The sequence below is a fragment of the Syzygium oleosum genome, unplaced genomic scaffold (genome assembly GCF_021117445.2).
Source record: "Syzygium oleosum isolate NSW1041296 unplaced genomic scaffold, Sole_v2.1 Sole_v2.20, whole genome shotgun sequence".
Classification (NCBI taxonomy): Eukaryota; Viridiplantae; Streptophyta; class Magnoliopsida; order Myrtales; family Myrtaceae; genus Syzygium; species Syzygium oleosum.
In genome coordinates this window covers 1,758,760-1,785,667 of record NW_026607504.1, presented here as the reverse complement: position 1 = coordinate 1,785,667, position 26,908 = coordinate 1,758,760, and the positions used below count along the sequence as shown (strand labels likewise).

At 43.0% G+C, this 26,908-nt stretch overlaps 3 protein-coding genes and 3 long non-coding RNA genes across 12 annotated transcripts; 4 read left to right on the top strand and 2 right to left on the bottom strand.

Moving 5' to 3' along the window:
- Window positions 1-193: 193 nt before the first annotated feature.
- LOC115684103 (uncharacterized) lies at window positions 194-1,746 on the bottom strand. Its single transcript, XR_004006086.2, has 4 exons — window positions 1,586-1,746; window positions 1,375-1,430; window positions 541-582; window positions 194-441 (listed from the first exon to the last, which is right to left on the bottom strand). It is a non-coding gene; the product is annotated as an uncharacterized LOC115684103 (long non-coding RNA).
- A 1,016-nt stretch (window positions 1,747-2,762) lies between these two features.
- LOC115684104 (uncharacterized) lies at window positions 2,763-3,931 on the top strand. Its single transcript, XR_004006087.2, has 3 exons — window positions 2,763-2,836; window positions 2,943-3,145; window positions 3,644-3,931. It is a non-coding gene; the product is annotated as an uncharacterized LOC115684104 (long non-coding RNA).
- A 1,298-nt stretch (window positions 3,932-5,229) lies between these two features.
- Window positions 5,230-10,721, top strand: LOC115684083 (pentatricopeptide repeat-containing protein At1g05670, mitochondrial). 6 transcript variants are annotated; one of them, XM_056320465.1, is made up of 5 exons: window positions 5,230-5,435; window positions 5,600-5,901; window positions 6,380-9,086; window positions 9,921-10,193; window positions 10,302-10,721. In XM_056320465.1, exon 3 carries the CDS (start codon window positions 6,492-6,494, stop codon window positions 8,739-8,741), a length of 2,250 nt encoding a protein of 749 aa, XP_056176440.1. In that variant the 5' UTR covers window positions 5,230-5,435; window positions 5,600-5,901; window positions 6,380-6,491; the 3' UTR covers window positions 8,742-9,086; window positions 9,921-10,193; window positions 10,302-10,721. The 6 variants fall into 6 exon arrangements, with proteins under 6 accessions (XP_056176440.1, XP_030464642.1, XP_030464637.1 ...); XM_030608783.2 differs by lacking the exon at window positions 5,600-5,901 and having other exon boundaries at window positions 5,231-5,435; window positions 6,380-8,828; window positions 8,989-9,086; window positions 9,955-10,193; XM_030608780.2 differs by lacking the exon at window positions 5,600-5,901 and having other exon boundaries at window positions 5,231-5,435; window positions 6,380-8,828; window positions 8,989-9,086.
- A 2,274-nt stretch (window positions 10,722-12,995) lies between these two features.
- On the top strand, window positions 12,996-16,048 carry LOC115684084 (uncharacterized). Of its 2 annotated transcripts, XM_030608785.2 has the most exons (9): window positions 12,996-13,248; window positions 13,347-13,403; window positions 13,609-13,682; window positions 13,770-13,872; window positions 14,447-14,497; window positions 14,846-14,999; window positions 15,149-15,287; window positions 15,479-15,584; window positions 15,738-16,048. In XM_030608785.2, the coding sequence occupies exons 1-9, from the start codon at window positions 13,098-13,100 to the stop codon at window positions 15,875-15,877; spliced, it is 975 nt and encodes a 324-aa protein (XP_030464645.1). In that variant the 5' UTR covers window positions 12,996-13,097; the 3' UTR covers window positions 15,878-16,048. The 2 variants fall into 2 exon arrangements, with proteins under 2 accessions (XP_030464645.1, XP_056176229.1); XM_056320254.1 differs by lacking the exon at window positions 14,447-14,497 and having other exon boundaries at window positions 13,000-13,248; window positions 15,729-16,048.
- Window positions 16,049-18,501: 2,453 nt separating this feature from the next.
- LOC115684082 (heat shock 70 kDa protein 14-like) lies at window positions 18,502-23,706 on the top strand. Its single transcript, XM_030608776.2, has 9 exons — window positions 18,502-19,739; window positions 20,201-20,428; window positions 20,525-20,620; window positions 20,703-20,924; window positions 21,499-21,693; window positions 21,795-21,941; window positions 22,012-22,161; window positions 22,248-22,378; window positions 23,161-23,706. Exons 1-9 carry the CDS (start codon window positions 18,570-18,572, stop codon window positions 23,375-23,377), a joined length of 2,556 nt encoding a protein of 851 aa, XP_030464636.1. The 5' UTR covers window positions 18,502-18,569; the 3' UTR covers window positions 23,378-23,706.
- Window positions 22,874-24,352, bottom strand: LOC130140605 (uncharacterized). The gene is made up of 2 exons (XR_008818605.1): window positions 24,192-24,352; window positions 22,874-24,071 (listed from the first exon to the last, which is right to left on the bottom strand). It is a non-coding gene; the product is annotated as an uncharacterized LOC130140605 (long non-coding RNA).
- Between the last annotated feature and the right edge of the window lie 2,556 nt (window positions 24,353-26,908).

Below are 26,908 nucleotides of genomic sequence, written 5' to 3'. Positions count from 1 at the left end.
CGTTTACCATAGCTCGAAGCAATTATCGGAGAACGGCATTTCAATAGAGCCTGCAACCACAACCGAGGATGAAGACATTTATTGCCCTACTAAAGCGCGGTGATTGAAAACATCGAAAGGGACGTTGTACGATTCAAAAATCAGCAGTTGCCAGCTAAAGCACGATCTGATAATTAAGTACAAACAGTGGAACTGACACAGAGCTTTAAGTAGTCCGATTAGTCTCTGATAAAACACAAGCACAAAGACAAGTTGAACGACATGGGACGGTCATACTTGACCTAAACGAGTTTCGATATAGATGTAATCACGGTGCCAAATCTAATGTTTCTGTATTCCAATCATTGTTGGAGACAACCCTCACTTCTTGCCACTCTTCTTGAGTCCAGATCCTCCCAAGGATCCCTTCTGCGAAGCCTTAGCTTTAAGCTCCTTCAACGCCTACATTAGAGTCAAGTTCGCCATGAGTTCAATTTGCACCACAGTGATAGTACCAATGACTCAGCTTTCTACCTTTAATTTACCAAAATCACATCTTACCTTCTCTTCATCCTTCTTCTTTTGAAGATAGGCCAAATCACTCTGCAGACAAGACAAACAACTTTGTCTCACTTTATGTCGCACGTAAAACAAGCAACAGGATGAAACAGCCAATAGGCCAAACAAGACAACACCTAGATTATGCAACTTCAGGATCAATAATCATAAGGTTAATATCGAACATCCACAAACAGTTCGTTTACAGGTAACCTAGAAGTAGAACATAACAAGCATTCTAGCTCGTGGGACATTATCGAGTCATCCTAAAGCACAAACTGAACAAAACTGCCCATAATTTGCTCAGAGCTCACCAAACTCTCTGCCTAATATCAGAACACTCCGAGATTCTGTGATGTGAAGTTCAAAAAACCGACATTTTAAAGCAAAAAGCACCTAGCAGACATGCAACAAGTGAAAATTTGGTTCCCGCAAAGATAACAGAATTAGACGGGGCGAGAGTAATCCAGCTACCGCATCATCCTCCGTAACAAGGGACAAAAACCCACAGCTTAACTAGGCAAAATAAACATAACGTTTTCTTGCACGATCAACAAGCACATGCCCCAGGGCTTCTTTCAGCACGATTAAGCTTATGAACATTCCAGTTTCGCCCAATCACCAAGCAAGTAAATATTTTCTTCCAATCATCTCAAGCTCCCCCTATCATAGCTCTCGCCGCGTAAAAACAACAACAACCGATCAAAAAACTAGCGATCTCGAACCAACATAAACGGATCTCAGTATTCCCAATCGACACGGAGCACGAACAAAAAACCCATCATGCCCTCACCACAATCATCACAAGAGCGAAATTGGCACAAGAACAGCTCGTACCTCGTCGTACTCCTTCTTTTCCGCCTTTGGTTGCTTCAAAGGCTTCGCCTTGCCGCCTAACAAACCGAAACGACGTCGATTAACTTCGCCGGCGGAAAAGGAGAAAAAAAAACACGACAAGAGGCCGCGACGATTCGCGAGAATTTCGATCGAATCCGACTCAAAACCTAATCCGATTGCGGACGACACGGACGGAGAGACATGGGCATACCTTGCTTGGAAGACATGGCCGCGGATCTAGGGTTAGGGTTTGATGCCCGATTTCAGCGAACTCGACCGATCGACAGAGCACACGGAAAGAGACCACCAAACCCCGAACACAATTATTGGGGGGGACGAAACGCGAAGCGTATTTATAGGAGAAGAGGTTTCGCACGCGGGAAGCGTGCCATCGATCCTGGCCATCGATTTGTTCTATTCATTTGGGCCTCGATCTTGTTGGGCCCATGTAACATGGGCCGCACGACTTGCGAGGCCCAACGATGGACGGGCCAAGCATGGGCGGGGCGGCCTCGAGATATGCTTGGCCCACACGAGATTAGAAAAGACTCGGGCGGTCGGGCCCGGGCGGTCGTCACCGGAAGAGTCGGGGCCGAGGAGCGACATGCTCGACGCTCGCGCCATTTGCACCGCGCTCTAGGCTGGCCCGACGATGGCCTTTAACCACATTGGCCAGCGGCTTACGTAGGATGTCATGCAAAATCACGATTTCTACCCGCCTGTTTGATTCGTGCAACGTCGATGTTCGATTCTCCTCCTCACATATTTGCGCCTGTGCCTCCTGTCGCATAACATGGTCATGTTCGAGATTGCCAGCCCTTGTTGACCTTTCAAACTGCAAAGCGCGATCATGGCAGGCCCGACGACAGCCTCTAAACACATCGGCCGACAACTTACGTAGGATGTCATGCAATATTACAATTTCTACGTGCCCGTTTGCCTCCCGCCGCATAACATGATCGTGTTCGACATCGCCAGCCCTTGTTCAATCATTATACTTTCGAGCTCTTAAAATATGTACACCTTAAACCACCTAGAACAAGCACTTGGAATGGTCACCACGGTGCCTTTGACCCATGGAAACGATGCCGGCCACTCTTTCCCGCCACCACCTCGATTTTAATACGAATTTGCCAAAAGGGAAAAAGGGAGGATTCTTCAAAACCAGCTTTCATCATTCTGCAGGTAACCAAAGCACAAAGCAGGGGGAGATGATGCTCGTTGACCTTTCAAAGTGCGCAAGTAGTTCCCTATATACCAAGGACCAACTGTATGGAAAATTAGCTCACCTTCCATGGAAGCTCAGGAGGAGGAGGAGGAGGAAGAAGGGTAGGTTTGAAATTCAGGTGAGGATCGACAGTTACCTCCTCCTTTCTTCTTCAACCTTGCCTGCCCCATCACTGTTAATGCTGCGAGTTCGCAGACGTCCTCCGACATGATCCCTCATCCCTAAACCATCATGGTAAACTCGCGTTCTCTCCCTCGGTCCGTTGTCTTCGATCTGTGGAAGTCGAGCTGTTGGCGGGTCGGTTGCTTGGTTTGATTTTTTGGGATTCGTTTTTTTGCAGTCGCTGATGCCGTTGCTGATGCGGTCGCTGATAAGGCTGGTGACGTCGCTGGTGGGGCAGCCGGCGAGCACGGTGACGACGCTGCTGTACTACAGCGACCTCCTCCCTCGCCACCTCAACCTGGAGCGCCTGGTCCGGCGCGACATGCTCGACCGGGAGAACTACCTCTTCCATTTCCTAGTTAATCTCCTCCGCTGCTTCTGGTACCTCCAACTTTTACTCATATCCTCCTATTGTCCTCATCACTCTTTCTATGAATTTTTCTGCCTTTTCTGCCTTCCCATCTCTTGATCACGAATCATCGTTCGTTTCCAATTTGGTTTGATCTTCAAGTTCATCGCTCACGATCAGTGACCCGAGAAACAAAAGAACCAGTAACTAGCTGCGAGATGTATTATATGAACACCTTCAACGGTCGGGGTGCTAATTCCATAGAATCTGCACCAAGCACTATGTGCGAATTCGCCGTGCATGAGGGACCATATCGACAAGCAGCTTACCTGTTAATCCTAACTAGGAGTCTCGTTGTGTACATTGCGTTCGCTGGGTGCATGCGGATTTTGCGCAGCTCGACTCGAGAAATCTGGTTCCTTTTCGAGGATAACGTAATTGCATTGGATTGCTGTCGACATTTCTTTTGTTGGTCCATGAGTTATGCAGGGTCCAGAGGAAAATGACTCTGTTCTTGGCTTGCATTGCAGAATTTTCCTAGATCCTTCCCCTGGCGGTTTAACCAGCTCGAAGAGTTTATATGATTTGGCTCAGGGGTATCGGGTGATGAACTTTGATACCAACGAAGGCTTCGCAAGACGATGGCGAGAGGCGATGTTGTTAGCATTAGTTGTAATCCAGGACTGGAACTACACGATCACCAGGTGACAATATGTATTAGGATCATATCATATCCTTCGGATTTGGCCTCCATTTTTGTGAGGCTTGCAATCTTCAATTCGAATGCTCGCGAGAGCTCGAACTTCGGCATCCTCGAGTGGAATCGATGGTCCTTTTTTCCTCCTTTCACCCGTTCTTTTCGCAAATGTATACGTACTTACCTTTTGCGGGGTCGAGCGACCATGGCAACTTCATACACGGGAATCGCTTGTGGCGCGCGAACCATTCGTCTTCGAGGTCGCTTGGGGTGTGATGAGATACAAATGTCCGATTCCATAAGATGAAGAACAACTGAATGCAAAAATTTCAGCAAAGGGAACCAGAATGGGGAATACAAGATTATGTTTCCACTGCGCTAGAGACCTTTGCCAGCGCGACATGTCACGATCCTAAATACAAATGTATTTCGAGTATAGAGTCTAAAGAGATTCAAAATGCTTGACGTCGATCCATTCGATTCCCGATACTCTACCGAAAGAAAGACCGTTCTAACTTTAAAAATATTTGGATTTCAAGTATAGATACAATCTGTGTATAGTAGTATACAGGCCCGGTTATGGGCCCGATTGGTCTTGCACGAGGCGATAAGGTCGGGGGCACGAGTCTAGAAAAGCAAAATTTCTATATGGACTCGTACACACCTGTTTGTACCCATCTCGATTTGATCATGATACTAACAAATGCATTATTTTTCGAGTCACGGACGGGCCTCTTGGCAAGGATTTATCGGAATCTCTCCAACATCAACCTTCGACCATACTTTTTGGTTTTTACCTATGTTCTGACTCGAATTTTTCTTACTCTTGGTGAACCTTTTCACTTTTCCTTCTTAACCTTACACTGTCACGCCTTTTTTTTTCCTTTAGCCAGTACAAGTGCATTTGGATGGTATAAGTTTCAATTAACAGAACATCGATTATTCTCCAAAATAAAGATGACATCTTTAATTTACATAAAACAAAAAGTTAAGAAAAGATTTATAATGCTAGCAGTTACATATTCTGATAAATACATATTGCTAGTAAGAAGAACGTAAAATACAAAAGAAAATATGACTTCCCATTGCCGCCTCCCGCAAGAGTTTGGGTAGAGCATCAAGTACACGTATCTTTACCAATTAACCAATCCGGGTGTTGGAGAGGCGGTGATTTACCTTATGGTGGATGTCGGCGGTTCGCTTTCAATTCGCCTCTGACTATCGAATGAACATGTGAATAAAAATTCGCTAATATTCGTATTAGTCGGAGCTTCGGTTGCTGGCTCCCCTGTTATCAGGTCGCCAGCAACAAATAAAAATACAATTCGTGTTATTTGGACTATAAAAAAGAAAATCGAGGGTCTGAAATAGGGCCTTCATTGAACTCATATATTTCATCTGTACTCTTTGTAGAGATAGCAAAATAACTCTTTCGATGAGATGAAAAATCAAAACCATTTTTACGGCTTAAAACCGCAGTAAAAAGGGTCAAAAAAATAGTTTTTATAGTCGAACCAAATTCCCCGAACCGGCGACAGCCGCGAAGACGACGCACCGTTGATTGGCATGTTCGGAGACATCGAACTCCGGTTCCCGTTGCTGCGGCCGGCGAGGCGAAACACGCAGTAAGCTCGCCGTCGTCTTCTTCATGGGTTTCGATCTTCACATTCATCTGCTCCCTCTCTCTCTCTCATTTTGTTTTTAGCTTCTTGTCCCCCTTCATCTATGGCGACGCCTCGCCGATGGCTTGGCTTCGTTCGTCTGAAAGTTCTCACCTTGTTGCGGGCAGGAGTAGGAGAGATGTCTCCGAATCAATGCTTTGAAAATGTAGATACTGGGTCATAGGGTGTTTCTCTGTTGGGCCTGGGAATTTGCAGTTCTTTGTGCTTGACGATGCGATGCCCTTGTTTTCTTTTTAGTCTGATCATTCCATGGATGTGTATGCCTTGCTCTTTGGCTCGAGCTGCAAGATAATTATCCTTGATACCGTGCCTTACGGAGCTTTCGAGCATCTGAATATGGGTTTAAGGTAAAGCTTTGGAAAGGTTGCATTTTGTGCTCAAGGTGTTTGTTATAATGACCGTGCCAAATGTACGAGACCCGCTCCTTCATTGGGTCTTTCTACGTATTCGTGGACGGTAGTTTTCTCTGTGACGGGGATGACTAGTTTGATTGATTGTATTATCGAACTCTGTACATCACGGTTTGTTCATTGGTTATCTCTGTTTGGTTTTGATCTTCAGCGTGTCTTATAAAGCTGGGTTTGCATTTAATAGTACATGCTAGACTGATATTTCAGTTGTTTTTACATTCGAGCACACAATTGACTTAATTGTATTAATGTCTATATCTGTTTGTGACCTCTCTTTTTTTTTCGCTTTTTTTATTCGCTACATGATAGCATCAGACGTGTTTTCTCTCAAGATGTTGATAGGCGGCTCCCTATAGCGTAAACTTTAACATCATTTTCATCAAGGAGAAAAATGTGCGATATACTACTGATAGTTCTTCTGTTTCTGATAATTTTGGCTTTTCAAAGGCATTTGCTCATATGGCTTTCCTTCTACAGATGATGGAGAGATGATGAGGCCTTGTCATTATGATTCTTCTATATGGAGGAGAACATCCTTTCCTCCAAGAGAGGTTCTCCATGTTTGTCATGATTGATATTTATCAGAGGCATGAAGAGGGTCGCCACTAGTGTCTCAGGCCATTTGTTTAACACCTGTTGTCATCAGCTTCACCTGGAATATTCAAGTATCTTATTGTTATTCTTCCCTTGTAGATGTTTGAGCTTAAGACATTTCTCCTCAGGTTCAACTACTGCCAGACCTTTTCCTGATTATTCCCCAAAAAAACCTACCATCAAAGACTCCGAGCTCGTTTACCATATTTCCACCACAATAAAATTACGCCGCACTGAGCCCCTTCGCCTTATACTTAAGCCTTGTGAATCCAAGTTTAGGCCCGACCATCTGGTTTGGGTTCTCATGAACATTAAGAATGACTACAAGCTGGTTTTGGACTTCTTTGATTGGGCATGCCTTCGGAGAGACCCCACATTACAAGCTCGTTGCATAGTTGTTCAAGTAGCTGTGGCTTCTGGGGATCTAAAAACAGCTCATGATCTTATTGGCGATGTTTGTTCAAAGCCCAATTTGGAGACCAGTATATGGTTAATTCGTTTCGTTGAGCAGTTAATATATACATACAAAGACTGGGGTTCTAATCCCCGCGTGTTCGACATATTCTTCCAAATCCTTGTTGAAGCCGGTTTTTTTGCCGAAGCAAGAAAATTCTTCCACAAGTTGTTGAATTACGGGGTGGTCATTTCAGTTGATTCTTGTAATTTATACCTCACTCGTCTTTCTCATGACGTGGACAGCCCTCAAATTTTAATGAAGGCATTCAAAGAGCTTGGTGATCTTGGTATTAGTTGGAATATCGAATCATTTAATATCTTAGTACATTCACTTTGTCGATTTCAAAAAATAAAAGAAGCTCACAGTTTACTCTGGCAAATGGAGTTGAGAGGCTGGTCACCGGATGTTGTAAGCTACAGTTCGATAATTAATGGTTATTGCCATGTTGGCGAACTTCAGATTGTGTTGAAGCTCATAGAGGAAATGCAAATAAGAGGCTTGAAGCCGAACCATTTTACCTACAGCAGTATAATTGTTCTTCTATGTAAGTCCGGAAAAATAGCTGAAGCTGAGCTGGTCTGTCAGGATATGATAAACAATGGAATGTATCCTGATAGTGTTGTTTATACAACTCTTATAGATGGATTCTGCAAGTTAGGAAATTTTGTTGCTGCTTTTAGTCTGTTTAGTGAAATGCATAGTCGGGGAGTTGCCCCTGATTTTGTGACATATACTGCTCTTATTTGTGGGTTTTGCCAGAGTGGAAAATTGGTGGAAGCAAATAAACTATTTGATGAGATGATTGACCGTGGCTTTAAACCCGATGAAGTTACCTACACCGCACTCATTGATGGTTATGGCAAGGCTGGTGAGATTGCAAAGGCATTTTCTCTTCACAACCAAATGGTAAAGATAGGGCTTACCCCAAACATAGTTACGTATACTGCCCTGGCTGATGGCCTTTGTAAACGTGGAGACATGGATTCAGCAAACGAGCTTCTTCATGAGATGCAGAGGAAAGGCCTTCAACTGAATCTTTGCACTTACAATGTTATTATTAATGGTCACTGTAAAGCAGGGAATATTGATCTAGCTGTGAGACTCATGGAAGATATGGAGTGTGCTGGGATTCATCCCGATACCATTACTTACACAACTTTAATGGATACCTATTGTAAACTCGGGGAGATGGCAAAAGCTCACGAGCTCCTTCGGAAAATGTTAGCTAAGGGTCTTCAACCTTCTGTTGTTACATTTAGTGTGCTGATGAATGGATTCTGTAATTCAGGAATGCTTGTGGATGGCGAACAGCTACTTAAATGGATGCTGGAAAAGGGTCTTAATCTGAATGCCGCCATTTACAATTCTCTGATGAAACAGTATTCCATTAGAAATAATATTCGCGCCACCACCGAGATCTACCGGTACATGTGTGCGAGAGGAGTTGTGCCTGATGGTAACACTTATAACATATTGGTACGGGGCCATTCTAAAGCGAGGAATATGAAGGAAGCATGGTTTTTGCATCGAGAAATGATTGGGAAGGGATTTATACCAACTGCTCCTTCATACAATGCACTTATTAAGGGACTCTTAAAAAAGAAGAAATTTTCTGAGGCCAGGCAGCTATTTGAAGAGATGAGAACACAGGGGCGGGTTGTAGACAGAGAGATCTACAATGCCTTTGTGGACATGATGTATGATGAGGGAAAAATGGGAAATATGCTTAACCTTTGTGATGAGGTGATAGAGAAATCTCTTTTGGATGTGGAAAAGAGTGGGGACTAATAATGTTGATTACTTGCTGCTGCCATGACATTTGGCAAATTCCAATTTGGTTTGATTGAGTTGGAGGGTTGATTCCAACCTTGGCAGGTAAAATCCTTCTCGGTCAATGTTGTGTGACCAATGGGAACTTGGGATGTGATTCATAAGAGATTTAAATGATAGGAGATGCATATAGGTTTTCTACTTAATCTATTTTCAGTTGTGATGAAACGTTTTTTGTCTTTGCCTGTTTTGTGAAACTCTAAAGTTTCGGTGAGAAGTCGATCAGGAGGGGCTATAAAAAGCTGGCACTTGAATCCTTGATGTCTCAGCAATTCAGCGAGTATGATTTTCAGATCATAAAAGGTGAGCCATTTGTCTTCATAATTATATGGCTGATTAATTCAACAGGAACATGTTGCGGGGCAACTAATAAAATTATTCCATTATTTCGCATAGTAAAACATGTGGGAGTTGCTTGTATTGATCTTATACGTTGGTTGGCTCCTAGTTAGGCAAATTAAGAACATTTAATAGAAAACTACTCAGCTAAACTTGTTCAACTCTCAGACGTTGTGGTCTTGATAGTATCTGCATAGAGCCGCAAATATGAGTACTTAGTCTAATATTGTTTGGGCAGTCTGAGTGAGAAGTTACCTATAGTATAGTTTTGGGTTTTTACCTTGCAATCCGCCTTCCATGAGACAGATGTCCCCAAAGATCAAGGGAAGAGTTTTTTCCCATCACTTCTTCCTGCACTACCTACGCATCATTGGTCCGTCCTCAGATTTGGTACACAAACGTATCGTAGTTTTGATTTTCTTTCGCATTGACAAGAATATGTGCATCCCCTTTGACTGACTTATAGTTGTTGATGTATGTCAATTCTTTTTTTCCCCACAACAATTAAAAAGCAATTCCACAGTTTCCTTTAAATGCTTGGTAACTCTGTTTTTGTTTGTCCATCTTTTCAGTTGTGTGCATTTAAGGTTCTTGCACAAGTTTTTCAGTGGCATATAGATATCGTTAAGTAACTTCAGCTATACATTGATTCATTGTGTGTTTTTCATTTCCCCCTTTGATTATTTACACAGTGCACCATCTTGGGGATCTATTGCAATGTCGATCTCCTTTGTATAATATAAGAGTACTCCAAATATACTTTCATTGCGTGACACAATACTTCTCTATGGACTATAGTTGGATAAATTTATTCCCATGATCTGCTGTGGAGACCTTCTCTTGCACTCACTACCGCTTGAGGCAGCTTCCAATTTCCCGTTACTACCTCTTGAGGCAGCTTTGAATACCCAGATTGAATCACTGGGTATCCGCCACGGGAACGAGCTGCCATCTCCAGTGGACCCACTAGCAATAATGTGTGCTGTCACAAACTCAAATGCTTTAATATGCTTGGCAGCCTGACGAGAGAATTATTGGTCCTGGCCCGAAAGCTTTGCCCGTCGGGTAGTGGTATGCTGTCTCCCAATCCCCAAATACAGGTTTTGCTGTTGCTATTCTTATTACTGCATGAATAATTTTACCAATTGCTTTCTCTTTTCTTGTGACATCTTCATCTAGATCGTAGAGAGGAGGCCACTTGCCAGCTCTTCGTGGTTTGGGACTAACATTGTCGCAGCAGGAGGGTCGATCAGCTAGTTCACCCACCATGACCAGAGCATAACACCAAGAAGCTTCTGGGTTAGAAGTGGTCGTCCTTCAGGCCAACACTCTAATTAAGGAACGACAATATCTTTCATTCTTGGGACGGGGCGATGGCCTATTCCAAGTCATGTGCTCAGTTGATGAACAGCCCTGAAGATTTACATGGGCACTGTCAAAAAGTGCCATCGCTCGGTCCCCGTTCTTCTCTTTTGCTTTCCAAACTTTGTTTACATCGGAACTGTCGGAACGGTGAATTATGTAAGAGGATCGTGCTGATGATGTGTTTCACAACTTTTGATTAAAGAAAGTATACGGCACCTTCCCGTGCTTTTCAAATGCTTTCTTTGCTTAACTTTCTGTGTTGATAGATTGTTCCACAAATTGGTGATGACGAAGGCTCCATGCGCACGGTGATCTTCGAGGGGTAAAAGGATTTCTGGCTGGTTTAGGTGGCCGGAAATGTCTCGATCTTGACAAGATGAGTTATGTTGCTTACATGTATTAAGCAACGAAAAAGATATGTATCTTTAAAATTAGATATCCAAATTGTGTGAACATTATAATTTGGGGAAAATGATACAAACAGTCCATAAATTTTGACGTAACGTGTAATGTGGTCATTAAACTTTTAATTTGTTTAATACGGTCCTTAAATTTTAGCCTAATGTGTAATGTGATCTCTGGACTTTTAATTTGTTTAACGCGATCTCTCGATTTTTTGTACATGTTTAATATAGTCCCTGATCTGTATAAAATTTTGGGAAAATTTCAATTAAGGACCCAAAGTGGGTCTCTTTTCTCGAAAAAGGACCCCAAATGGACAATGTCTCAATTAAGGACCCAAAGTGCCCAAACCAGTCTCAAATAAGGACCCCAGCTTGCCGACCGACGAGCGTGAGAAATTTCCAACGCCAGAATAAGGACAATTTTGTCTTTTTCTTTTTTTTTTCCTTTCTTTTTTTTTCTTTTTCCTTTTTTCTTTTTCTCTCTTTCCTCTTGTGGCCATCACCGGCGACGTCCGCTTGCCTTAGGCGAGGGCCGCCTTCGCCGGCGTCGGGCGATGGTCGCCTTCACCGGCGTTGGGCAACGGCTGCCCTCGCCCTCGCCCTCGCTAGCCCAGGCGAGGGCGGCTCTCACCCGCCCATATCCGGCAAGGGCTGCCCTTGGCCTCACCAGCCCAAGCGAGGGTTGCCCTCGCTGGCGTCAGGCGAGGGTGACTCTCGCCGGCATTGGGCGAGGGCTGCCGTCGCCCGACGCCAGCGAAGGCGGCCCTCGCCTGAGGCTGGCGGACGTCGCCAGCAATGACCACAAGAGGGAAGAGAGAAAAAGAAAAAAGGAAGAAGAAAAAGATAAAAAAAGAAGAAGAAAAAGACAAAATTGCTCCTATTTCGACGCTGGAAATGTCTCACACTCGCTGGCTGATGAACATTTGGCCGCCCCGCGAGCTGGGGTCTTTATTTGAGACTGGTTTGAGCACTTTGGGTCCTTAATTGAGACATTGTCTACCTGGAATCCTTTTTTGAGAAAAGAGACCCACTTTGTGTTCTTAATTGAAATTTTCTCTAAAATTTTGAATGTAGTCAAGGATCATGTTAAACAAATTAAAAGTTTATGGATTATATTGAATATTAGACTAAAGTTCAGAGATGATATTGAATAAATTAAATGTTTATGGACTAAATAGTATATTGAATCAAAGTTTAAGGCCGTTTATGTTAGAGTTAATACCACGAAAAATCCTAAACTGGTACACTTGTGACACATTTACCCAAAACTTTTTTTGACCATAAAAAACCCCGAACTGGTACACCTGTGACAATTTTACCCCGAACATACCACGAAAAACCCAAAACTGGTACACATGTGACAATTTTACCCCGAACTAATTTTTAATATTATTTTTTGAATTTTTTCTTTTCTTTTCTTTTCTTTTTTTTTTCTTCACCTTCAACCTTTGGCCGGTCGCCGGCGTAGGGCGGCCCTCGCCTGTGTCGGGCGAGGGTGGCCCTTGCTCGACGTAGGCGAGGGCGGCTCTCGCCCTCGCTCGACGCAAGCGAGGGCTGTCCTCGCCCGACTCAGGCGAGGGCCGCCCTCACCTGAGTTGGGCGAGGACAGCTCTCGCCTGCGTCGGGCGAGGGCCGCCCTCGCCGGCTTCCGCCTCTGGCCGGTCGCCAGACCGGCCAGAGGTTGAAGATGAAAAAAATAAAATAAATAAATAAATAAAAATTCGAAAAAAATAAAAATAAAAATATTAAAATTTTAATTCAGGGTAAAATTGTCACATATGTACCAGTTTGGGGTTTTTTGTGGTAAGTTCAGGGTAAAATTATCACAGGTGTACCAGTTTGGGGTTTTTGATGGTCAAAAAAATAATTCAGGATAAAATTGTCATAGGTGTACCAGTTCGAGGTTTTTTATGGTCAAAAAAATAATTTGGGGTAAATATGTTATAAGTGTACTAGTTTAGGGTTTTTCGTGGTATTAACCCTTTATGTTATTATCCTTAGAATTTGCACGCGCAATTGGCCCGGCCCGACGGAGGCCTAGTAACGGGGTAGAGCCCGCCCGGGCCGAGCTCGTTGGTGGTCTGATTCCTGAAGAACAGGCGGAGAGACGACGAAGAGGTTGGCTTCGATTCGACAGCCTTCATCTTCTTCGTCTCGTGACTCATACGTTTGATTCCTCGTCGCTGTTTGGTTTGGTAAGTATCTCATGGAGCGTGCGACTGATTCTTCAGCTTCGGGCGCTGCTGACGAAGAAGAAGAAGAAAAAGAAGAGCAGGTGATGAGTGAAGTGCACATAGGTTGCCCTCCATACTCCTCGGGGCCCCACCTCTCCAGCTTCACCATCTCCGCTCCGCCTGGTAATGTCCCTGAACCCACGCCCCTCCTTTCGTTCCCAGCAAACCGATTCGCAGAAACGTGTCGGCGAATTTTTGAACAAGAGCGGATGAATTTGCAGGACACCGAGGAATCGTACTCGACCAGGATGGCGATCTCGTTGTAACAAGGCGAGACCGTGAGTATTCTTTAATTATCTCCTTCTACACCGATGTCTAAACTATCCGTGCATTTGAGTTTGCTTTAAATTCGCAAGCATTCCTATGTAGTCAGTCATGAGAGTTGACACAACTCGTGGTTATCATACAATGTCTCCATTGGTTTGCTTTTGAATCCTCTTTTCCTTACGAAATGGTGATAACCGGGCATTTCCCAACATGCAGAACCATCTTCACATTGTTTTAGTGTGATCATACAGCATAATATCACATCTTCTATCCCAAATGTCGGGTTGCAGGTATTAGTTACGTTTGTAATCTTCTCTTTCGGTATCCTGTGAACCACTTAACATTGGAAGACTTTTTTTTTTTTCCCATTTGTTCAGGTATGGAAAGCTGAGCTAGCATTATCTGATTTTGTGTTGCATACCGTGTCCACTTCTTCTGACTTTGATAGGGTCGTTGCGTTGGAGCTTGGTGCTGGAACAGGTATGTTAGTTTCTGCTGCTTGCTTGAATATTACAGGTGATACTGTTCCAAAAAACTAAACTTACTTTACAATTGCTTAGTTTTCTCAAGCGGTGAAGTACCATGAGGAAGTGTCCAAGTAATTTAGAGGATCAAAATTGGTGAATGGAGGATGAGGAGATTGACTGTTATGAATGTACTGTTATGGGTGTCTTCTTCTTGCGAGCATAATATCTTAGGCGTAATACGAATTGCCACATTCTGGATGGTCAGGATTACCTTTTATTGATCACTGTCATTACATGTACTTACATCCACTATTTAAACAGAGAGGGGTGGATAATCTATTGAATGTAGCATTCCTGTCTTTTTGAAACTTTGGCAAGTTTAGTCTTTTAAAAGTGCTTCCAGTTGAATTCCCAGGTGAACAGTCTAGAGGTGTAAGGATTACTGATGAAACTTTACGGAGAATCTTATCCATTTTCCGTGGGTGTTCACAGCTAGTACTGCTTTAATTCTTCAGCGACTTCATTTCATCTGCTGAAGTTTATCGGCATTACTTTTATGACAGTCTTCGTTTCAATTTTTGTGCCAGGGTTGGTTGGCATATTGCTCTCCCGTCTAGCTAAGACGGTATTTCTCACAGGTTGGAATATTGGACTCGAATCTAACCATAATATTTTCTTTTGGCACATACAACCATGTGTTGCTGGCAACTTTCCTCTTTGAAATATATATAGGTTCATGCGTACAGCTCCTTGGCTGATTCATTTATTTGAGGGCAGTCTTGATATATTAATATCGGCCAAAAATTTTTGCAGGAAAACATTACAAGAAAAACAATCTTGGCAATTAGAACAATTCGTAGAATGTGTTATTTCTTAAGGTTGCTTTTGACTCCCCATGCCATACATTAATATCATTAGGCAATCTAGTGTATTCGCAACTCATTCTCTCTTTTTACTCTAAGAATAGTCTCTTTGAGTGTTGGCAGATCATGGATATGAAATCCTTAACAATTGTGTGAAGAATGCTGAGCTTAATGATGGAGTCCTGAACTATAAGGCTACTGTTCATGTGCGTGAGCTCAACTGGATGAATTATTGGCCTCCTAATGTGTGCACAGAAGTTTCTGAGTCACAAGCGAGGTAAACGTGATCTTTAGTTGATAACTAGAAGCTTTCGGTAATTGACACCGGCATATACAGACATGCACGGACTTGTTTGTACATTTAATTGATGCCTTGCAACAATTGTAGACTTAACTCACTGGTTGAGTAATGCGGTAACCTTTTAGGTACTCTTGGACATCCTCAGAAGTGGAAGAAGCTGAAACCTCTTCTTTACTTTTAGCTGCTGATGTCATCTACAGCGATGATCTAACCGACGCATTATTCTGTACCTTACAAAGACTAATGTCGCGAGGATCAGAAAAGGTATCTAGCATATATATGACTTAACTTAATGAGGATATATGATGTGGAGGGGAAGTGGTAACCTCAATTTGTTGGTAGGCAGAGTTTGATGCGGAACTTGTCTCACAGTCTTAAAGTCATATCAAATGGTTGGTAATTTTTGTGTTTGCAAAATGGTTAGGAAATTTAAAATGCTACTTCCTCCTTTTCAGGTACTATACTTGGCTTTGGAAAAGCGTTATAACTTCAGTCTCGATGATCTAGATGTAGTTGCGAATGGTTACTCCCACTTCTTAAGTTATGTGAGGATTGAAGAAGGTAAGCATCTCAAACATGTGGATGGATTGACTGACGTGTTGTTGAAGTAACTGGAAAACTGTTTCAGCATTATTTCTTTGCCCTGACTTTCTCATTATCCGAGATTCCTTTTGGTGAGAAATGAACTGTTTCCTGTTTTGCTAGATGTTGCAGGATGCGAGTTCAATGATTGCAATTCATCGCCTGGTTTTGTCGGCAAATGTGTTGATCTAACTCAACTTCCACAATACGTTCTAAACTATGACCGAGGAAATGACGTCGAGATATGGAAGATCAGGTACAACAGAGGATGAAACCATCGAGCCCAAACCTTCGATCGAGCCGGAGACGCTATTGCTATAAGAAACCGGTCGCTATTCAACTTCTGATCTCACCAGTTTTGCCACAGAAAAGTCCAGAGAGAGCTTCAGTCATCTGCCTTCACAATGCCGGGTTTGCCTTCTTTTTCACCGATTTGCTCCAAATTAACGGCAGCGGTCATCCTCAGCTTTCCGAGGCGCACCAACATAGGGGGATTGTGCCGGAAGAAAGGCCATCACAGGCATTCCCCCTTGAACATAGGAGCGACAATCTTTGGAGAACCTAGACATAATAAGTCAGGAAGTAGATACATTTGCACCGAGTCATATGTACTTTCATTTAAATTTAGCATATGGGTGGAAGATGTTACACTTTTTGGCCACGCTTGATGGATTGAAGAAAGCCCCGTGCGAGCTCTTTCGATTTCGAAAGAAAAGGTAGTGTGAACTGCTTCCAGTAAGTGCCTAATCAACGCTCATGATGGATGCATGATAACAACCGTTAGATTGTGCAAGGGAGACCGTCGGACTTTCTGTTTTGAACGCTAGTTTTTACCTTTTCCTTTTTCACATGAGAGAGAGAGAGAGAGAGACCACCTTGTTCAAAGAAGAACTTTCTGGAACAACCAAACACCCTCGACCACGACTCTCGACCCAAGACGACACCAAGGGTCTAGTCTCCCTAATTAATAATGACAGAATGGCATCACCTTGTAGGCCCTCTACTTTTGTTCGGAGTTTAAAATTGTTCCTCTCTACATTTTTTGTTTTTCTCGTATATGATCCTCGTACCGTAGAAAAATTTCAAATAAAAACCTAAAATGAAATCGTCAGCAGTCCTTGATGTTGCTACTATTTTAGGCTTACATCCTCTGTGTGAAAGTTAGGTCCTTATTTGAAACTAAATTGATCGGATCCTTATTTGAAACTTTCCTCTCTGGTTTTTACGAAGCGTGACATTTTTGTGTTTCAATTAAATTTAGCAGTTGGAGTGCTAAATCCACATTCTAGAAGTTACTATAACAAAATAAAAAATATTAAAAAATCAATAAAAAGTAAAAAGAAAAAAAAATCGGGAATCACTGGTCATAGGACGTTCTGATCCTGCCCACTCGTCGGTGTATACCACCGTCAGGGTCACCTATTCACGGTGGCCACTGTGGTGGTGGTGTAGGTTGCCAAGTATCTATCATGGTGGTCACGTGAGACCATCACAGCAGAGAAAGAGCAAATTTGGATCTCGATCTCATTATGAGGTAGCTATATATTACCAAAGGTGATTATAGGCGATACATCGCGACACTGATTATATCCTAATAACAAGCGTGCAAAATAGGAAAATGGGTACCGCCATAATGGGGGTTGGGCGAGGGGTGCGACCACTACACAGTGGCTGTGGTCGACGCCAATGATGGCGTCTTGCTGGCCTCGTCTAGGGCATGCAAGACGCAGCTTGATTTACTTTTTTTTTCTTTTTCCGTTCAAACAGAGACTTAAAAAATCGAAAAAAAAATGTGCAAAAAACAAAAGTTCGGGAATGATTTTAAATTTCGAGTAAAAGTAGAGAGATCATTTGTGCCTTTTGCACTAAAAAAAAAATCGAATTAATATAGCAAAATGAAATAAATTAGAAAGAAAAAAAAGTTACATAATAAGAAACAAAAGGCGCGCTCTAGCTCGAGCACACAGGAAAATTCCACACGAACCCCTCCCTCCCTCCCTCCCTCCCGTCTTCACGTCTCCGTGTCCCCCCAACCTTCCTTTACATAAAAAGCCCACCTTTGTTTTGGAGAATTCCAGACCCTCTCCTGCTCCACCGTCGTCGCCCGCAGCCCTCCTCCGCCGCCCTTCCCGATCTCCTCCTCCGCCGCCGCCGCCGTCGTCTTCAGGTGAGATTCCCTAATGCCCTCCCGCCGTTCCATCTCGGCGCGACGCCGTTTCTCGGCGCTCGGGACCCCTCGCGTTCCCCGTTACCGTCCTAGCTTTTCCGCGCAGATCTGTTGTGGCCCCTCGTCCTATCCGCGCGCCGCATTTCCCTCGCGATTCTCTTGCGTTTATCTGCTTAGCCTGGCCTCGGATTCGCTCGCCTTCCCTTCCTTGTTGACGTGCTTGGGTTTCCTTTGCGAAAGCATCGCGCGTCGAGTGCTCGTGGGTTGTTGGATTCGGTGAATGTTTGGGGGGGATTCGTTCGTGATTCGTGGAGGCCTTGCATGGGTCGCGGGAGAGAACTGATTTTGCTCGGGCGTTTTGGTAGCTCCGCGTTGTTGGAATTTGCTTTGTGGCTCTGATTTTGGTACGGCGGCTCGGGTGGGTTTATCAAAGTACTTGCAGATTTGTGATGATTGAGGTTCTCCAATCCGTGGGGGAGTTTGTGCCGGTTTAATTGTCCTGCGTGGTTGACTTTTTAGATGTTTTGCATTTTGTGTCGGATGTGTAATTCGACCGAGTGGATTGTTTCCCGACTCTTGGCTTGCCTATCTGAAATTGTTTGGCTTTGACCCGTAAATTTGTGCTTGAGTTTTTCTTGTTGGATGCTGCACTATTCGTTTTGATGGGTCTGCTGCTCGATTTTGTACTTAATTAACAGATCAGTTCGCTTCTGTGTTAGTATTTACCAGGCGGTCGACACTTTTTTACTGCACCCATTCGGCGTATTTATCGCCCGAATTTGTCTGCCAAGCTAAAGATGAGTGTGGTTGGATTTGACTTTGGGAACGAGAGTTGCATTGTCGCCGTTGCAAGGCAAAGGGGGATCGATGTTGTGCTCAATGACGAGTCCAAACGTGAGACTCCTGCAATTGTTTGCTTTGGGGAGAAGCAGCGGTTTATTGGGACCGCAGGAGCTGCTTCTACTATGATGAACCCCAAAAATTCTATTTCCCAGATAAAGCGATTGATTGGACGGAAATTTTCAGATCCCGAACTGCAGAGGGATCTGCAGTTATTGCCTTTCCAAGTCACTGAGGGCCCCGAGGGTTATCCTTTGATACAAGCAAGGTATCTCGGAGAAGCAAGGACATTCACACCTACCCAAGTACTGGGTATGATGTTCTCGAATCTCAAGGATATTGCTGAGAAGAATTTAAATGCGGCAGTGGTGGATTGTTGCATTGGGATTCCGGTTTACTTTACGGACCTCCAGAGAAGAGCAGTCCTTGATGCTGCTACTATTGCAGGCTTACACCCTCTTCAGTTAATACATGAGACCACCGCAACTGCCCTGGCTTATGGTATCTACAAGACCGATTTGCCTGAAAGTGACCCGCTTAATGTTGCGTTTGTTGATATCGGTCATGCAAGCATGCAAGTCTGCATTGCAGGCTTCAAGAAAGGACAGTTAAAAGTCCTTGCTCACTCTTATGATCGGTCATTGGGCGGCAGAGATTTTGATGAGGTTTTGTTCCACCATTTTGCTGCGAAATTTAAGGAGCAATACAAGATCGATGTTTTCCAGAATGCTAGAGCTTGTCTTCGGCTTAGGGCTGGCTGTGAGAAGATCAAGAAAGTTCTCAGTGCAAATCCGGAGGCGCCTCTAAATGTTGAGTGCTTGATGGATGACAAGGATGTCAGAGGGCATATCAAGAGGGATGAGTTTGAACAGATCAGTGCCCCAATTTTGGAGCGAGTGAAAGGACCTCTGCAGAAGGCTCTTGCAGAAGCTGGTCTTGCAGTCGAGAATGTACATATGGTTGAGGTCATCGGTTCTGGATCTCGTGTTCCTGCTATCATTAGGATTTTGACGGAATTTTTCGGGAAGGAGCCTAGGCGAACAATGAATGCGAGCGAGTGTGTTGCCAGGGGGTGTGCTTTGCAGTGTGCAATCCTTAGCCCGACCTTCAAAGTGCGAGAATTCCAGGTAAGCATTGTCTGACTTCTGTGATGCCTTAAAAATTTTCCATATGTTGGATAGCATCGTCTATAGTCACAAATGCATGGGTCTCCCAATTTTCCCCTCTGACTATGCCCATCTGGCATGGGTAAAAGGCTCTGGTTATCCTATTTTTCTGCTGTGATACCTGATACGAGTATTCAGTTGCATTAACCTTGCCTTCTGTTGTATCTCTACATTTTGTTCTATCTCTATCCTGGCGGCAGAGCTGTCATAACCTTAAGTTGTATAGCAAGAGTCTCGTGTTGCTCTAGTTTGGCTATTAGACGTTTCTACTTGGATGGTTGGCGTGACAATTGCAAGCATCTGGGAGTGATATGTAATCTGGAAAATGGCACATCCATGACGATTGGCTCTTTCTTCTTCTATTGCAGAACGTATTTTAATCACTTGTTCTTCTTTTCTTAACTTATGTTTTTACTTATAAGGTCCACGAAAGCTTTCCATCTTCTGTTGGCTTGTCATGGAAAAGTTCTGTACCAGAAAGTCAGGATGGGGCTGCAGAAAATCACCAAACAACCATTGTCTTCCCCAAAGGAAATGCAATGCCTAGTATCAAGGCTTTAACATTCTACAGATCGGGAACATTTGCTGTTGATGTCCACTACACTGATGGCAGTGAACTACAAGCTTCTTCTAAGATCAGCTCATACACGGTATATTAGAAAGCAGAGAAAATGTCTTTTCTTGGCTTCTCTAGGGATAGAATTTCCTTCATTAACTTGTTAGCTTCTCCTATCTGTAATGTGTAGATTGGCCCTTTCCAATGTGCGAAAAGTGAACGAGCAAAACTGAAGGTCAAAGTCCGATTAAATCTCCATGGAATCGTGTCTATTGAATCCGCAACAGTAAGTATTGCAAGAATTTGCATTTAATGTTGAAGTTGGTCCAGAATAATTTGACTTTTCATCTTTTTATTCGATGCTGCAGCTCTTGGAAGAAGAGGAAGTTGAACTTCCAGTCACGAAGGATGTGGTAGCACAAGAAACGAACAAGATGGATACTGATGAAACCTCTAATGCTGCTGCTCCCCCTACTTCTGGTGAGGCTGATGTTAACATGCAAGATGCAAAGGGAACTGATGCTTCTGGTGTAGAAAATGGTGTCCCCGAGACAGGAGAGAAGCCTGTGCAGATGGAAACTGATAGCAAGGTCAGTTGTCCCTGCTGGTGCGAGTTATCCATTCTCTTTATATCAGTGGATTTCCGCATGTGTGGGCCATCTCTTTTTCGACTGTGATTTGGTTAATATATATTCTTTGTTGTTGGTGCTTTTTTGTCCTCTTATTCAAAATAACACTATAACATCATGTGGATGTGTTGTAAAATTAGGGTTGCATCCAGAATCAGAGGTCTGATGAGGGTTTCTGTCAATTGTCAGGCTTTTAGTTTATATGTCTTTGTGATTTAGGATGGTGATTGACAAACCTTTTGGTTTGGCATTGTAGTTATTGTGTTCTTTCGATATTGAGTGCATTGGCGTAATAGGAGCCGGCCCCATGTAGTGGGATGAGCCTTCGTTTGCTATTGTTGTAATGTCTTGCATTATAGTCTTGAAAGTGGACTTAATAAGTTTTTCACTATGTGATGTGGGCTTTTTAATAATGGCTTGTAGAGCTTGAAAACATGGAATTTTGACTTTTGTTTCTGTGCAAGAATATTGGGATTAGTGGGCTACAGTGACCTTGCTTTTCTTATTTTTCACGAATTTGGTTTTCTATTCGCAGACTGAGGCTCCAAAGAAGAAGGTAAAGAAAACAAATGTTCATGTGACTGAGCTGGTATATGGTGCATTGTTATCGGGAGACTTGCAGAAGGCAGTTGAGAAGGAATTCGAGATGGCCTTGCAAGATCGTGTCATGGAAGAGACAAAAGACAAGAAAAATGCTGTGGAAGCTTATGTGTATGATATGAGGAACAAGGTACAGAGCTACTGATTCTCCGTTGTAGATTGGTTTTGCTGAACTCGAAACATAACTTGTGCTTCATTCTTTCTTTTTCTTTTTATTTTTTGGAATGTCAGCTGAACGACAAGTACCACGACTTTGTCATGGATCCAGAAAGAGAGCAGCTCATGTCTACACTTCAGGAGGTGGAGGACTGGTTATATGAGGATGGTGAAGATGAAACAAAAGGTGTCTATGTTGCCAAGCTTGAGGAACTGAAGAAGGTAACGAATTGTTTCTGTTCTTTGTTATAGGCAATAGCTCTGCTTTCTTACCATGTCGTGTAACTTGCAGCAAGGTGATCCGATAGAAGAGCGTTACAAGGAACACACAGAAAGAGGATCAGTGATAGATCAACTTGTTTATTGTATAAATAGCTATAGAGAAGCAGCGGTTTCGAATGATTCAAAATTTGATCACATCGATGTCTCTGAGAAGCAGAAGGTAGAGAAAATATACTTACTCAAGCAGCTGTCTGTCGAGAGAAATCTTGAACAAATTACTTAATACATTCTTATTTTTCATTTCAGGTCTTGAACGAATGTGTCGAGGCAGAAGCCTGGCTAAGAGACAAACGGCAGCAACAGGATTCTCTTCCCAAATATGCCCCTCCAGTTCTTTTGTCAGCTGAAATGAGGAAGAAAGCAGAGTCTGTGGACAGGTACCCTGTTCTCTCCTTTCACGATAGCATCGTGATGCTCCTTTTCTTAGATGTGGTAGCTTGTGGATTCCCAGTATTCTTCGCAAGGGAAGATGTTCAACTGGGCAGTTCTCAGAGCAAAGCCAGAAACATCATCGAGAAGAAAGTTTTAACATCTTGTCTAACCCATCCTGGATTTCTAATTGAAACAGTGTAGCAGAAATAAACTAGCATAATAGGAGAAAAAGAGACTTATTAATGTGCACACTTATGGTTCAGTTTGACAGAAACTGTACGATAAGATCCCGAGATGGAATAACATTGGAAAAAAGCAACAATCCGCAATATTTGAAGGCTTTAGTGACATTGGTTTGGGTTGTTATTGTCATGAGTTGCCTTGTTATTCTTTATGGCAGACAGAAAACTTGTTCCTCATATTGTTGAAAAGGAAGTTCCAGTGATCTCCTGCCCAAGTTATTCAACTAGCGAATTGAGTTTCAGGAAATTTTATATATCTTTTACTTCTGTGTTGATGATAGTGTTTGTTTATTTTGCTCTTAGTTTCTCTAGACATGAAAGTGACAGAAAATCGTTGATACTCAACTAGATGGGGCCACAAATCTTGAAATGGTCCTTGTAAAGACAATCTAAGCCATTAATAAGATAGACTTAATGGAACTTGCATGTTCTGGCCAACTGGTCATTGCAGTAACTGGTGGTGTTGTTGCGCACGTGATTTCCTCTCTCCATTTTTTATTTCCTTAATTCTAGATCACACTACAGACTAAGATTTGCTTCAATAGGTTTTGCCGGCCAATAATGATGAAACCAAAGCCCGCCAAGCCTGTTGCTCCTGAGACTCCTCCTCGGCCTGCTCAGGGTGAGCAGCAACCTCGAGGCGATGTCAACACCGATGCTAATGCAAGTGCTGATACTGATGCTGGAACTGGTGATGTTCCGCCTGCTTCAGGGGAGCCGATGGAAACGGACAAGTCCGAGGCACCTCCATCTGCTTCTTAGAGTTGCTTGATGTAGCAGCACAACAGGTGTTAGTGGATTGTGTAAGAATTCTCTCGTTTGAACCTCAGAACCTCCAGCTGGTGTAGGGTGGAGAGGTTATATGAAGCCTCATTTATAATTATTTGTACCTGTAAAGCCTTTTCTGAGAATTTTGTCAGAAGGGTGGTCTCCAAAATCCTATTTTTTTGCAGGGTTTCTTATAGACGAAGTTATGGATTCTCTCCCTACTGATTTTCACTTTCCTTTCTCGGTATGGCTGATGCGTTGTGGCATCTGTACTGTTACTTGTTACTGGATTTTGTTAATGTTAAGATCCAATTTTGCACTCAGTTTGAATGATTGCTTCCGCAAGGTATGAGTTCTTGGACCGGCATGTGTAACGGCGCATGCTTGTCGAAAATGCAGATGGTTTTGTAGCATTGCGCAACTCAGCATTTTATTTAAACCCAGCTTTCTTGAAATCCCACTTTTTCATCTGCGATGTCCTGCGGCAGCTGGCTAGGTCGAAGAAGCTATATAACCTTGTTATATTGTTACGTGGGGTGGAGATTGTTGGTTGATTTGAAGAATCAATTGGAACTTACGTGGGATTCATGAAATGCAAGTGCTCCCAGAGACTAGGAAATGCTAGTGCCCACAGTGACAGCATTGCGCTTTGATTGTGTGATCTGTGCTCAAGTGATCCATCTCTAATCTGCATGGGAACGAGAGATTTTTTTTATTTAGGCTGCAGCAATTCACATGTCCCCGTAGACAAAATTGCCAAAAGGAAAAGGAAAAGGCAAGAAAAGTCGGCTAATCAATCAACACGTACTAGCTACACGGCCTGTTTCTGTTGGCGACACCCTGATCTTACTCAAACTTCCATACTAGCTTCTCCATGATGACTGAAGAAAATAGGTTGAGCTGAGGAAGATCAGGTACGACAGAGGACGAAACCATCTTAGCCCGAGCCCGGCAGAGCCAGAGTTGCTATTGCCGCATGAACCCAATGCCCCCTTTAACTGCTGATTCTCATCAGGCTTTGCCACAGAGAAGTTCAGAGTGCTTCAGTTACCCGACTTTGCAATCTCGGGTTAGCCTTATTTTTCTCCTGTCCGCCCGTGATTATTCGGCAGGGGGTCAACCTCCTCTGCTTTCTAAGATGCGAGGACAGCGAGGGGATTGTACCAGGTGAAAAGGCAATCACAGGGCATTCCCGTGAACATGAAGCTACGACATTTTGGAGAATCTAGTGCTCGCTTTTATCAGCCGAAGGAACAGGAATAATCTTTCTTTCTGCTTTTTTGCCTTCTCTTTTGCCATCCCAATCCTGGTGGATTCACCAGAGGAGGGCTTCATGGTTACATCTCTCGTCTGTCTCGGACAACCCATGATGACAATGAGCAAAATGCCTTCCAGCCATTCATGTTCAAAGCCAAGAATCTTTTCGTGGTCGGGCCCCAAAGCCACTTTAAAGCCAGCCACAGCACAAAAGAGAAGGGAGAAGAGTGAGAGAAGTAGATGCGAGAGTGGCTCAGAAAAGATGATTTGAGCTGGCAATTGGGAATCTTTTAGATTTTGCAGTTCATTAAGATCGTCGAGCAAAACAATATTCAAATCGCATTCAATTTGCCATATTCCATTTTGGTTAGTGGGTGTGCAAATTGGCTTATCTTCATGCAAAGCGAGGAAAAAAAAAATTCCTAATTCCTATCTCAATCTCAATCTCACAGAATTGACACAAGAGTGCGGTTGAACAAGTTCTGTACATATATTCGTCACGCTCCCTCTTTTCGAAACTTCCGGCCAAACACCATTTTTCGGTCTGATCCAACTGTCCTCGCAAACAACGGCCATGCACGCGCACGGGTCCGACAGAGCAGAAAACGAACCCGGGAAAATTCGAATTTTCTTCATTTGTTTCTCGAGCATAGAATGTGGACAGCATCGAGGAAAAAATCGCATAGAAAAATCGGGGATGGTTTGAGATGAAGTGGGTTGCAGGCTTAGACTTCGTACAAGCATTCATTATTCACGGTCGACCCCTCAAGAAAAGAAGACAGCAAGCCATTAATTTGCTGAGGTGACTGATGACGATGGTCAGTAAGAACCTGGCCATCATCAAAGGACGTTGAAGAAAGTATGGAACGACGTTTTGAAGAGGCGTGCAATGATGACGACGATGCTTGTGCGAAAGCGATGTCCCGTGACTTAAAAACAATGTAACTTTTCCTATGGAGTAAATGGTGGTTGAGACTGTGTAGCATTCGCCCAAAGATTTGTTTACGTCTTCGAGCAACTTCTGAGAAATTACGCTGACTGGGAAAGTCTTGTGTTGGTTGGCCAGAAAGCTAGTCATTGTAAGCTTCCGTTTGGCACGTGAGAAGGAATGAGACGGGTCAAATAAAGGGAACCGGAATGAGTTACAATGACATTGAAATGGGAATTGATTTAAAAATTTTAGTGTTACGTGACGCGTCGGGATTGGACGTGCGCGTGTTCTTTCTGATGGGTTTGTCTTTCGTAGTTTCGAGTTGTCGTGTAGGGAAAATTGCATCGACTGTCCCGAATGTCTCGATGTGCAATCGAGGCTTACACGTTCGAGGAAGTGCGATGAGGTCGTGCGCATTTTGGAAAATCATCGCAATTGAGTTCTTTTGGGCGACCGCTTTAACCGATTCGATTCGATTGATTTTTTGGGCAATGAGAAAAATTGAAAAAGCCAAAAACTTTAAAAAAAAAAAATTTAGCTAACGCCCGAATGGAGAGAGAATGGGAGTCGATGGAGGGCGGCGCCGCCCCAACCTTCAAACCGACGGGGCCGCTTTCTCTGATTTGGTCTTTTGTGATCTCTTTTTTTTTTTTCTTTTTAATTCTTGGCTTACTTTGTGCACTTCTTTTCAAATAAAAACACAGGAAAATTACATAAATATTATTTGAATTTTGGCCCAACGTACAATATCGCCGTTGAATTTTTAATTGCTTAATATAGTTCCTAAACTTTAACCCAATGTGCATTTATTTTGTATTTTCCCTGAACTTTTGGTATATATTCAATTCGATCTCTAAAGTATATGAAAATATCCAATGTTATCTTTCCATTAGTTCAAATTTTAAGTTGAGATAATATTGAACATTTTGATGTAGTCTAGTGACCAAAATTGAACATGTATTAAAACTTTTCAAAGATCATATTGAATAAATTAGTACAAGGACGATATTTTACGTTGGGCCAAAATTCAAGAACTATTTGCGTCATTTTCCCTAAAATCGTCGGTCATTTTTTGACACAGCGCCACATCAACTTTGCATATGCTCAAAAAATATAAAAAAGACTCTACATCGATGCTGGCGTGCCACACCAATGAAATCGGTAGCAGAAAAGACTCCATTGCACCGGATTCAAAACGTTGAGGACTTGATTGTACGTTTTTTGAAATGTAGAGGACTTTATCAAACTTTGGGCACCATTAAACAATATCCAAAAAATCGAATTTTCACAATTTAGAGAATGTACATCTGTTTCCTCATATAAAAGGAGATAGTTTA

Coding starts and splice junctions, on each gene's coding strand:
- LOC115684083 (XM_030608782.2), top strand. CDS start 6,492: ATGAAGAGGGTCGCCACTAGTGTCTCAGGCCATTTGTTTAACACCTGT.
- LOC115684084 (XM_030608785.2), top strand. CDS start 13,098: ATGGAGCGTGCGACTGATTCTTCAGCTTCGGGCGCTGCTGACGAAGAA. Junction 13,683..13,769: donor TCCCAAATGTCGGGTTGCAG/GTATTAGTTACG, acceptor CCATTTGTTCAG/GTATGGAAAGCTGAGCTAGC. Junction 15,288..15,478: donor TGTCGCGAGGATCAGAAAAG/GTATCTAGCATA, acceptor CCTCCTTTTCAG/GTACTATACTTGGCTTTGGA.
- LOC115684082 (XM_030608776.2), top strand. CDS start 18,570: ATGAGTGTGGTTGGATTTGACTTTGGGAACGAGAGTTGCATTGTCGCC. Junction 20,429..20,524: donor CTAAGATCAGCTCATACACG/GTATATTAGAAA, acceptor TGTAATGTGTAG/ATTGGCCCTTTCCAATGTGC. Junction 21,694..21,794: donor TGTATGATATGAGGAACAAG/GTACAGAGCTAC, acceptor TTGGAATGTCAG/CTGAACGACAAGTACCACGA.